Raw genomic sequence first — 12,151 nt, forward strand, 5'->3', positions numbered from 1 at the left:
TCGCAGACAGTGTAATCCTAAGTAATTTAATCTGTTATTTGATCTGCATTGAAGCGAAGATATCAGTGCAGTCAAATGTTGCCAACAGCACACGTTTCCCAAGATCCCGATATATTTATTGGTCGATAATATGTACTACGCGCTAATATATTATAAATCTTTGGTTTCCTTGCACCTGGCACTGACAATGAGCTTATTTGTGCTGTATTTATTACGGCATTTGTTACGTATATACACACTAGCCATCCAAAAATGTATGTTTATTTTATGCTTATGCCATGCTTATATTCATTGCCATATTTATTTATTCATGATTATATATACTATAATTTTGCCAAACAAAAAATGAACCAGTTAGTTTTTCCTTTACTCAGAAATCACTTCAGAAAATAACACCTTGTAAGAATACTAAACATCACGTACTAACTCTCATCTGCTGCCTCTATGATTCACACATAGACTACAGCTGCTACCAGCCACTCTCCGATGATTGCTCTGAGCCTTCCCTTGAAATAGCTTTACTTTTCTAGGCCAGTTAACCTAATTTTCCTAGAAGACACGAACCCACTTCATAAGTGATGCTGATAGCACTATTAGTGACGTCATCATTCTAAAATCACAACCCTCCCACTCCACATAGCTCAGTGTGCATGTGTAGGCTTGTACACCGAGGCATTTGTCCAACAGCGGAATAACAATATGATCTCCAAAAATTTTTTTCAACTGGGTTTGTTGACCAGTGCAACTTGGCAAATAGGAAGGTGACCAAACCATTTATATAAAGTTGGTTGTGACAAAGAAACAATGAAGCGTGACAAGAAGGAAACCATCCCACAGTTTCATGTTAATTCCTGATGTGCTAGGGAATCTGATGCCAAAACAAGGTCATGACCTCATTAGCGCTGAAGCGTCAGCGTGGCTTTGTTTATGCAGTGGGATATCAGTTTTAAACATGGAAGCTTAAAAGCTCACAGTAGAGACATAATGAGAACAAATTCTTTAACCTTTCGCTATGGAGAGCATTTATAACGGCTGGCCTTAGTGACAAAAACATTGAGTTAACAAATTAACCCAAACTTTTGCCATAATAGGTTTAGGGTATTGGGTTACCGTTTTGCCAAAAAAGCACCAACTAGTTAGTTTTCTTTTAATTCCGAAGAATTCACAGCATAATATCATGGCTTCCAATTTTTTGATTTTTGGTTTAGGATGAAAAGAAAAATTATAAACAGCGATCTAAAAGTATTTCTGCTAGTGAAATTCTTCAACACCGGACGTAAGATATTTCTGACCACTCTATTTTTATATATGAGAATGTGTGTCTGCGTTTTGGTCAAACTGCAGATGATAGCATTTTGCTTTTGCAGCCGGTTTCACATGACTACAAAAAATATTAAACTTTTTATTTTGTCTTTCAAATGCATTGATTCTAGTGTAGATTTTTTGCTGATTCTGAATAAACTTTAAAATAAAGCTCTGAAAGAAACTGTTTCACAGCAAAAGTACCGAGTGTATGCCAGCGAAATGGTAGGCATGACTTAATTACATCCGAACAAGCAATGAGATTCGTAGTGAAAGAGTTGATATGAGTTGATATTTGTTATAAAAACAGTCAAGGGACTGAGGCAATGGATGTATCTAAGTTAATGATTGTGGTTTATTAGTATTTTAGGTTTAGTTTTAGGTAAGAATTGATTTGGTGTATTTGGGATCATTATTCGAATCGATTCATTGAAGTTAGGATACCTAAGCTAGGATTGATGTTAAGAATTGAGAATTGTGGTGTTTTGTGGTGAATAGTGAACTGAACCGTTTCTTAGCAACGTATGATGCAAAAGAACTGGCAATTGAATTGTTAATTTTTTGATGAGAATTGAGTCGTTTTTTTAAGCCATATAAACATCTTCGACTGAGACTATTGTCTATATGGAAATGGACAAAAAAGCCGATAAGCAAATGCAACATTTTTTGTGCTATATCATTATGAAGTATTGTTTTATAAAATTCTATATAGCCAACTTGGGTGAAAGCTTACAGAATTTCTTGAGCTATGATAATGCTGTTTCAAGGATACAAACACGCCCCGTGAAAATATATAAAATAATAGTTAAAGTAATTCCGTCATGGCGTAAGCGATACAACAATAGTAAGCTAGTATCTAGTGCCCAGGAGATGAATATACTTTATTGTGTGTGGTGGAGGAAGACAACTTCAGTTTGTCACTTAGTTTCAATAATATGGGTCGCGGTCACAGAAACCATGGTTAAGTCGCAAATCACGAAGTTGAGTTATTCGACTTTAAAGTTGCTCTAACTGAATTTATAATTTTGGTAAGTATTTTTGTAACACGTGCTTCTGAACCAATCAAAGAGTGATCTTTCTGAATTTGAAATCAGTCTAGATAATAAATGTCTTAAAACCTCAGAAAAAACCCTTAAAACCGTTGCTATGCTAAACAGGAAGTACTAAAAAATGGCGTCCGAAAAACGTAATCGTTTCTTTTTTGCCGATTTGAAAGATAATTCTGACATTTTGGACACTTATAATGAGTACTTTGACATTCCAACTGATGCCAAAAGCAGTGTAAGTAAAGGGAATGACCATGATATATTCCTAACCACTCTTATAAGATTTTTACAATATTTAATTATAAGAATAATTATTCGATTTTATAAGATTTGATTATAAGAAAAATTATTCGAATTTGCAAGATCAAAGTATAGAGTGACCGATGATGTGCAATATGTTACTGTTATTATTTTTTTTTAATATTTTGTTGATCATACTACGGTTGTGCTCAATATCGCGGCACTGCCAAGCCGTTTTTAATATCTGCAAAATTAGGTAATACATTTTCTTATAGATATACAGCCATTTCTATGACAACCCGCCAAAATCTGTTTAGATTTTTAAATTCAGCATGTTTTTGATATAAAAACAGAAATCTAGATAGATATCACAACCTCTTAATATTGGTTGCTATGACGTTTTGAAATGTAAACAAAACTGTTCATCGGTTTTCGTTTCTCAGACTTTAACACCAGTTTTCTCGGAACTACGTTTTCGCACTGATGGTAAACATGCATTCAGTTTATTGACCATAAAATCTGCTGTATTTAAGCTAGAATCAAAATTTCTTTGCAAAATAACTGTGAGAATTTTGTCCTTCTGGTAATGCAGATAACTCTAAATCTTATAGTAACGACTTGACCGTGGTTTCTGTGATCATGACACATATACCATTTTGGTTGTGTCTACGATTGTTGCTCTTTCGTCGGCTCAATAGAAAAAAGCTTTGCCTTTAACTATGGCTCAGAAGCGCAAGCGAAATATTCTTCGATTGGTAATGCATGAAAGAGAAGAAAGGCCATCATAAAGGAGAGTAATTTATTCAAGATGTTTTGACTTTTCGACTTACGCCGTGTCTCAAAAACAGATGGACATTGTTAGTCAAGAACAAACTGTATACAGTAAGTCTTCAACTTACGACCGCATTTGGTTCTGGCCGGTCGTAAAACGATTCGGACGTAAGTCGATTTTGTATATTCTGCCAATTCTGATCTAACTTAAATTAATTTAGCTTACTAAACACATACTTGAATGAAGTTTTAGTCTGTATTCTAGTAAACTTCAGACTTTGAAACTAAATTTTATCATTTATCTATTTTTACCATAATCATTAACGTAACATTTATCGTTTTTACTATAACGGATAATGCTGAACTCGCCATGGCGAGCAACGCTGATCTCTTAATAACGTAATCAGCACACAAATCGCCAAATTTTAAATTCGAGAGAAATTATTGTTGATATCGTGTGGCAAAAAAATTCCGCCCAAACGAAAAAATAGCAAAAATAACGAAGAATGGCTTTTGCTACGCCTCGCACTGAGCTACCTGACCCTCCCACGGATGTGGTCATAAAGTCGGGTGAACGTATGTTGCATAGGTCATAAGTCGACGACTTACTGTACTAATTTCAATACAAACAGGAAACTCCCACTAATCATTATTTAGCTATTGGTTAAAGGATTATTAACAGATTCCTAAGTGTCCTGTTATAAACAGGTTACGCAAACTGATCCCAATACGGGTCAACAGCGTTCACATGAAATTTAGCATGTTTCAACAATAAATTTGTCTGTTCTTTCAATGCTGATTTCATATGATAATACCGCAGCCTGCTTTTCAGTCGCCTTCAAATTTTATGGTTAGGATAGTTCTTACTTGAGAAAAAAATGCGTTTCTGGAAATGACAGTACAATTAACTCCAACACAATAGAATCCAAAATGGCTAAACTTGAAAAAAGAAAGACAACTCCTATTTCCTCTACACATAGTCAGCTATGTAAGACAAGATATTTTATCTAAGCAAGCACAACATTGCGATCAAATTTCTGACACGTGTGAAGAATGCTTAGGCGTAGTTCGGATTTCAATTACATAGTCAGTAGTTTTTCCAATACCTGAGGAAGTATAACAGCAAAGAGGTTTAGTTAGCATTGATAAGCACGTGTTTATACGGCAAGTCATTAAAAGTTAGGTGTGAGATTTCATCAATTGTTAACGTTTTTATGCTACGCTAACCAACTGGTCGCCTAATAATTGACGAATTTGGTACAAATCTTGTTATTAACCTACAGGCTTCAGACAAGACTACAGGGTACAAGACCTACAAGACTACAGGCTTCCTTTTATCCTGCCAGTCATGTTTTATTAAGAGCAGCGTTGGGAGGATAACTTTAATTCATGGGTGTGAGCAGACTGTTACTGACTGCTCAGTTCACGCACCCATTCAGTGATATTTTTCCCATGTACCCGATATGTGTGCGAGTAGGGAATTTGAACAAAACTTCAGAATCGCACAACCAAGCGTCGACCATTAAAAACCTCAAGGCAAAAACGTCAACCAATAAAAATCATGGTTTTATTCATGCTAACCAATGATGACTGACCGTTAAGCTGAGCGTTCTTTCTGGCATCTTCTACAGCTTGCTCCACCAGCTCTATTCCAATTACAGATTTGGCTTTCTGCAGATAAAAATTGAATGTGATATGAGGAAAGTTGCTACAGGCAGGGGTCAGTCAGGGGTCAGACTACTAGCTGATCTACTAGCTATTGTTAGAATCACATTCAGTGCGCAGGATTCATCAGTGCAATTTTGTGAAGTTGCTGCAAAACGTTGGCATGACGACAAGAGTTGGCAGCAGGTGTTAAACCATAACTGTCACGAACAACTTTTATCGTATTTTCTAGATAAATCAGCAACGCTGATTCTGATTTTGTACTCAAAATAAAGATTGGTCCACTAACCTTCAAAGTCATTTAGGCTTTTTTAAAGCGCTTCACTATCCGTTTCGAAAACAACACAATCGGCATTACAAGCTCCGCCCATAAATATGTGACGAAACCTAGCTTTTTCAGGAACGGGAGTTGGGAATGTTTAGTTCGATTTAGAATAATAGAGATGGGTGCCTTAAAACTCATTATTATCTAAATCCAGCCTGTAAAATAATCTCAGTCTTTTATGAAAGGTATATAAACTATGTAAAATTGCTTGTAGCTACATGATGTTTAAATGGGCTGAAAGCCGAGAAAAATGAGCTCAAAAAGCGCGGTTTATCACAAGCTAGCGTTGTTATCGCACTTTTTTTAAATATGTAATGTTAAATAGCTTATCTACCTTTCAGAAACGACTGAGATTATTTTTAAGGCTGAATTTAGATATTAAAGGATTTTAAAACTCCCATCTCTATTATTCTAAATCGGTGATAAGGTGAGGGTCAGTGGTTAAACTGCCATAAATGTGAAGACTTTCACAAAAAAGGAAAGTTTCAGTATAAGGAATAACATTCCACATTCTAGTCCATCTAATGCAGCTGAGAGGTTCAGGCACTTTTTGCTAATGATTTCAATAGTGTCAATCATAAGAAACAAGACTGACTGACTATACATTTATAAAGCTCTTACCAGTGTGACAATCACAAGCAGGTACCTCTAAGTGTTTAATGATAAAAAGATACAGTCAAGCCTCCATATACAAAGTTAATCAGTTGCCAGATTCTTAGACTTTATTATAACAATATTTTATTGATCATAAAACCATCCCAACATTTGATGCAGAAAACATCAACGCTCGAATTTCTGTAGCTTATGATAGAGAGCAATTACTATCATTGGTAATATATATCGCTGAAAGCGGCATGTAGTGGATAACTCTTAATTAAGGACAGTACTAAATGAATGCTTGTTATGTATGCCATTTCAAATTTAAAAAACGTTTTGCAGAGTTGGCGTAGGAAGTCCCTTTAGGTTTTTTCAGAAATTTGATTCTCCCACTCACCCCGCCCCACTTTTAATTCACTTGACTAAAACTTGCACTTGCACTGCAGGACATGAAATACAAATTTAACAAATCAGACACTTCCCTGTTCCCCTGTATATTCAAAATTCCCCCTAGGGGGAATTCCCCCGAGGGAGAATTCTCATTGGTCGGGAACTCCAAATGCATCTCTAGTTGTCCTCTACCAGAGACCTATTAACTATACCATATTATACTATAGCTATAACTATAGCTATAACTATACCTATATACTATTAACCTATAGTTAGTAGGTCTATGTTTTCTACAATGAAGTTAACAACAGCTTCTCCCATAAATTTGCTAAGGATAACAACTAACCAAAGCTAGGTGTTTGTGTGACTGGTCAAGAACTCACTGAGGCAAGTAGCATGCCGATTGTGCCAGTTCCGCAGCAGACGTCCAACAGAGTGGATGTAGAGTCGGAGAGACCAGCAAACTCCCCTATTGCGCTGTAGAGGACCTCAGCACCCTCTCTGTTCACTGTAGCATGGCATCATTTTTATTACCAGAAGTACTTAGGAATAGTAGATATGCTACTACCGATTAAAATTGCACTACCAACACATTGTGTTAGCATCAACAAGACACGCAACATTAAAGCTTAACTGACAGCATTTAAAAGTTATATATACTAGTACGCTAGCAGTCTGGGGCACCTTGAGAGATCATCAGGTGTAATAAGTAACCCAGTTTTAGTCCAACAAATGTCAAGCCGGTTGACTAGCACAGGTCATAGAGTGTCAGTCTGTGAAGCTGAAAGGCATAGGTTCAAATCCTGTTGAAAGCTTTTTTTCCCCAACATTTTAGCTTGGCCTCGAAACGACCTGGCTCTTATTATAGTAAATATTTCCAGCAATAATCTTATTTTATTTTTATTTTCCAGCAATAATTCTTATGTTAGAAGAAACAAAAACCGGATTTGTAGCCAGAAACATCCATGAAGCTCCGAAGGATGTAAATGATATGTACGATGCCAAGGATTAGCCAATGTCTGACCGCGAGACAAAAGCACTTCTGTTGGCCGCAATTTATATATATTTCTCCCATCTAGTCGCCATGCTGCGTCATTATGGATCAGATGCTTATAATGCGTTGTTGAAAAAATTCCATAAACAAAATAGTTTACATGGTATTTACATGTCCCGCATTGACTTTGGAACAGCAGCTATAGACTTAGACCAATCAGTTTGTGCATACATCTTGTAGCGTGCACTAAAAAGAAATTCTTCCTTTACACAAAACGGAAATTTAAAAATTGTTCCATAAAAATTTGCTATTCTCGGAAACTGTCTGTTTATAATCTAATAATGCATGCTCTGCTTTTATAAATAAAGATTTGAAACAAACAATTTTTAGACCAACTAGTTTAAAAAAACGAGCAATTTTAATATAATTATATAGCTTCACAGCTGTTTCCAGTCGATATTTTGCAAAGATCATAAATCATTCTTTCCATTTTCGCGACTTGAAAATGTTGAGAAAACCTGGTTTTTAGTCAGAATTACACAAAAATATCATTGAAACGCCACAATCTGTAATGTTACACGTCGGCGTTGATGCTATGAAAATTTGTGCTGTCAGTTAATCTTTATGGATTGGTATTATAGCTAACAATGGCATCTTTTGCGACATTAACTCAGTTGGTATGCTTCACAATTTATAACGCTGATAATCAGTGAGTGTAGCCAACTCCAATCCAACATGTGCTGAAAAAATAACCCAGTAACCTTTATATTTGAGAATTTGAGAGGCGAAAAAATACATCTGCATAACCTTCCTGACATCATGTAGACTTTAGTGACAGCAAGTGGATGAGGATTTAAAAAAGGAAAAGGGGAGGGAGGAACAGAGGAAGGGAGTGAAGGACAGATGAAGGGGAGTGAAGGAGAAATGTTCGGAAAAGAAAAAGAGGCGACACAAAGGGTTAAATGTACAAACAGTTATATTAACAAATAATTGGGATGAACAGCCTTTTAAAAAGTTGTAAGCATTTGTAAAACTCCCTCCTAACAAATCGACTTACTAGAAAAAAGGAGTGGAGAAAGCGTAAAAATAGTACTGTAAACAAAACACTGGGATGAGTTGCTTTAGAAAAATGTTTGAATTAAATCCTTGTTTAACATTATTAAACATAACTCGTTTAACAGATTAAACATTGTTTAGATAGTTTCCAATGTCTAATGCCATTACACTGACAATTTCTACGTTTTATTTCACTTGACATCTGACACTAAAAGAATCCCTAATACAGAAAACATCATTGCTCTAATTACTTTAGCAAACCCTCTCCTCAATGAATCTGTGAAACCACTTGTACCCCTATTATGTTATTCATGCTGAAACTTACAGAAAAAAAAAGGAAAATTGACAATCCTCAGATCTAGTAGATAACTCCCACCAAGACAGACATACAAGCCAGTGACTCACCTTGAAAGAAGGCCGAAGGAGAAATTTGGAACTTTAGGTTTAATAAAACTTCTTCGATGGTCTAAAAGAGACATTTGATGTGAGCTGTAATTCAATATATTCTGGTGAGTGGGCACTGTAACAGTTGTGGTGCTCAGTCTATGATCGAGTGAGCACTGTCGTGGTGCTCAGTCTATGACCGAGTGAGCACTGTAACAGTTGTGGTGCTCAGTCTATGATCGAGTGAGCACTGTTGTGGTGCTCAGTCTATGACCGAGTGAGCACTGTTGTGGTGCTCAGTCTATGACCGAGTGAGCACTGTTGTGGTGCTTAGTCTATGACCGAGTGGGCACTGTAACAGTTGTGGTGCTCAGTCTATGACTGAGTGGGCACTGTCGTGGTGCTCAGTCTATGACCGGGTGAGCCCTGTTGTGGCGCTCAGTCTATGACCGAGTGAGCACTGTTGTGGTGCTCAGTCTATGACCGAGTGAGCACTGTAACAGTTGTGGTGCTCAGTCTATGACCGAGTGGGCACTGTCGTGGTGCTCAGTCTATGACCGAGTGAGCACTGTAACAGTTGTGGTGCTCAGTCTATGACCGAGTGGGCACTGTCGTGGTGCTCAGTCTATGACCGAGTGAGCACTGTCGTGGTGCTCAGTCTATGACCGAGTGAGCAGTGTTACCTGTATGTAAACTTCTATCACATTCACACTTTGAAATGAATGCCATTTAAAATAAAGATTGCTAAAATAAAATTACTGAAACTACATACTAAACATATGCATACAATTTATTTTATAAGCTTATAATGAAATAGGTTTGTATAAATGTCAAGGACAAAAACATCAACTCCAGATGATTTGTTGTGAGACTAGTACGGAGGGAGCGCAGTGCCCCTCATTTCACTCATTCCTGCCTGAACAGAGTTAGCCAATGAAATGTGAGCGATACGATGAAAACCGAACAAACACCCACACATCTGTAGCTACATACATGTATATCAGTGACATAGCAGTCTTTAATAGCTCGACTTGACATGAAAAGAAGAAAAACCTCCACAAGGCTGGCAAAGGTCCAGAAAAACAGAGAGTACACTTGTCCTTTGATATTTTGAGTATCAACTCGACTCATATATCGAGATAAAGCTATCAATGACTGAGTAAATGTTAAAAATACCAAAGGAAATGACGCTGCCCTAAATAAGCGCCAAACATGACCAAGTCGTTAAAACAGCCCTATTAGTCTGTATATCTGAAAAGACAGACAAATCTTGCCAAAGTAACTGAAACCAAAGTTCAGTTATGTTCAAATAATTGATAATCAGTTTACGATTTTTAGTAAAAAACTTAAAATTCATTAAATGAAAGAAACATGTCTATTGGAGATGTTTATATATATATATCACTGTCAAAAATGAAATGTGTTTTTCAATGATAGATATCATTTGTGTGCTATTTGACTTCCATGATGATGAAATCTAATTTATATGATTTATAAATATGTAAAAACCACACCATGTTTGAAAAAGATGATTGTAATAATTTGCATGAATAGAATAATTTTCCGTTACAGAAGTTTTCTAGCCTTCATTTTTATTTGTGAAAACTTCTTGCAGCTGAAAACTTTTATAGGCAAAATATTTAAAAGTATATACAATTAAGTATCGTGTACAGAATATAGTGCATGTATATGTGGGCCTATATATAGACATATCGGCTAAGCCGATCCACCCATGACTCATATTAATCTGTTTTAATCAGGGTCGACGGTACATAAAACAAACTTACTTCTTTGCCCCAGAGGTGCTTTGGTGGAGCCGTCAAGCTGTCCGATTTCTTCCTAGGTAAGAATAGAGAACAAAACTAGTCAGAGTTCAAGGTTACTTAAGAGTTCAGAGTTCAAGGATACTTAGGATACTTAAGAGTTCAGAGATACTTAAGAGTTCAAGGATACTTGAGAGTTCAGAGATACTTAAGAGTTCAAGGATACTTAAGAGTTCAGAGTTCAAGGATACTTAAGAGTTCAGAGTTCAATGATACTTAAAAGTTCAGAGTTCAATGGTACTTAAAAGTTCAGAGTTCAAGGATACTTAAAAGTTCAGAGTTCAATGATACTTAAAAGTTCAGAGTTCAATGGTACTTAAAAGTTCAGAGTTCAAGGATACTTAAGAGTTCAGAGTTCAAGGTTACTTGAAAGTTCAGAGTTCAAGGATACTTAATAGTTCAGAGTTGGAGGCTACTAAGTGCTGAAGTGACAAAACCAAACCTACTCTCATCAGTACAATGAAACTTCTCCGCACATGGCACAAGATTTTCACCAGATTTTTGGTGCTCTGTAAGTTATGGCAGTCGTCAATATTGAAGGAAAATGTTAGGCGTTGAGAGACTTGCAATTGTGTAAAGTTTAATTACAGTCAGATCTCGACTTACTTACAGATTTCTCGACATACGACGTTAAATTGAAGCAAATACTTGACTCCGCTTACAAATTGATTAATAACACACGGCATCTGATGTTTTTAAAAATGGCAGATTTGTAAACAAGTAGCCTAAATATCTATAAATCATCTTTCACTGAGTTCTTCACCGAGTTCTTGAATGTTTAAACAATATTAAATAGTGCTGCATACTATCCTTTCTATTTTTATAATTATGTATACCAAAAGAAAAGACTCGCGCGAAAATAATAGCAATTGAAATGACAGAAGGTAATGTTTTTCATAGATTTAATACAATGAACAAAAGAATTTCATGAGCAAACAACTCTGAATGACTAACAATATAATACAATGTAACTTCAAATATTATGCCAAGAGGTCTAGTAGTTACAGTGAAGAAAAAAAAGAGTTATGTAAAAAGGAGAAAGCCTCAAACAAGAGAAAAAATGCTGATAATTAAAATAAATTAAAATTATTAAACTAAATGTGAAAAAAACACACAATATAGAAACAAAACATAAATAAGTTACGTTGATGTAAGGTTTATGTAGTGTAAGCTAAACTAGCTCTGCGTGTCTATCATCAGGTTTACTTAGCACCAGTTATCACCTGCATCACAGTGAATCAATTTGCCTGGTTTTAATATAAATTTGTAGAGACAATGAAAACCAATTTTGATTAATTATTACCTTTTTATTTAGTCTCTAATATACAATAAAAAATAATTTTTTATTTAGTCTTTTATAAAGCATTAGTTGTAATGCTATATAAATATGTAACTACCTGAACTATTCACCGTAAACCTTTTAGCTGTGGAATGAATTACAGAAAACCTCTATTTGAACGCCACCTCTAATTGACCACCACCTCTAATTGACCGCCACTAAAGAGGGTTGAAAAATAAAGCGCCATGGCACTCGATTAGAGGTTTTACGGTACATTAA

General features: G+C 35.9%; 1 protein-coding gene across 1 annotated transcript in view; it reads right to left on the bottom strand.

Moving 5' to 3' along the window:
• LOC137387408 (tRNA (uracil-5-)-methyltransferase homolog A-like) overlaps positions 1 to 12,151 on the bottom strand; it is a 46,596-nt gene that overhangs the window by 6,965 nt on the left and 27,480 nt on the right. Inside the window, exons 11-14 of the mRNA XM_068073822.1 lie at positions 10,558 to 10,609; positions 8,792 to 8,852; positions 6,720 to 6,844; positions 4,955 to 5,030 (exon numbers count right to left, since the gene is read on the bottom strand). Coding sequence (XP_067929923.1) covers positions 4,955 to 5,030; positions 6,720 to 6,844; positions 8,792 to 8,852; positions 10,558 to 10,609 — 314 coding nt within the window. The remainder of the gene's footprint in view (positions 1 to 4,954; positions 5,031 to 6,719; positions 6,845 to 8,791; positions 8,853 to 10,557; positions 10,610 to 12,151) is intronic.

The sequence above is a fragment of the Watersipora subatra genome, chromosome 2, assembly GCF_963576615.1.
Source record: "Watersipora subatra chromosome 2, tzWatSuba1.1, whole genome shotgun sequence".
NCBI lineage: Eukaryota > Metazoa > Bryozoa > Gymnolaemata > Cheilostomatida > Watersiporidae > Watersipora > Watersipora subatra.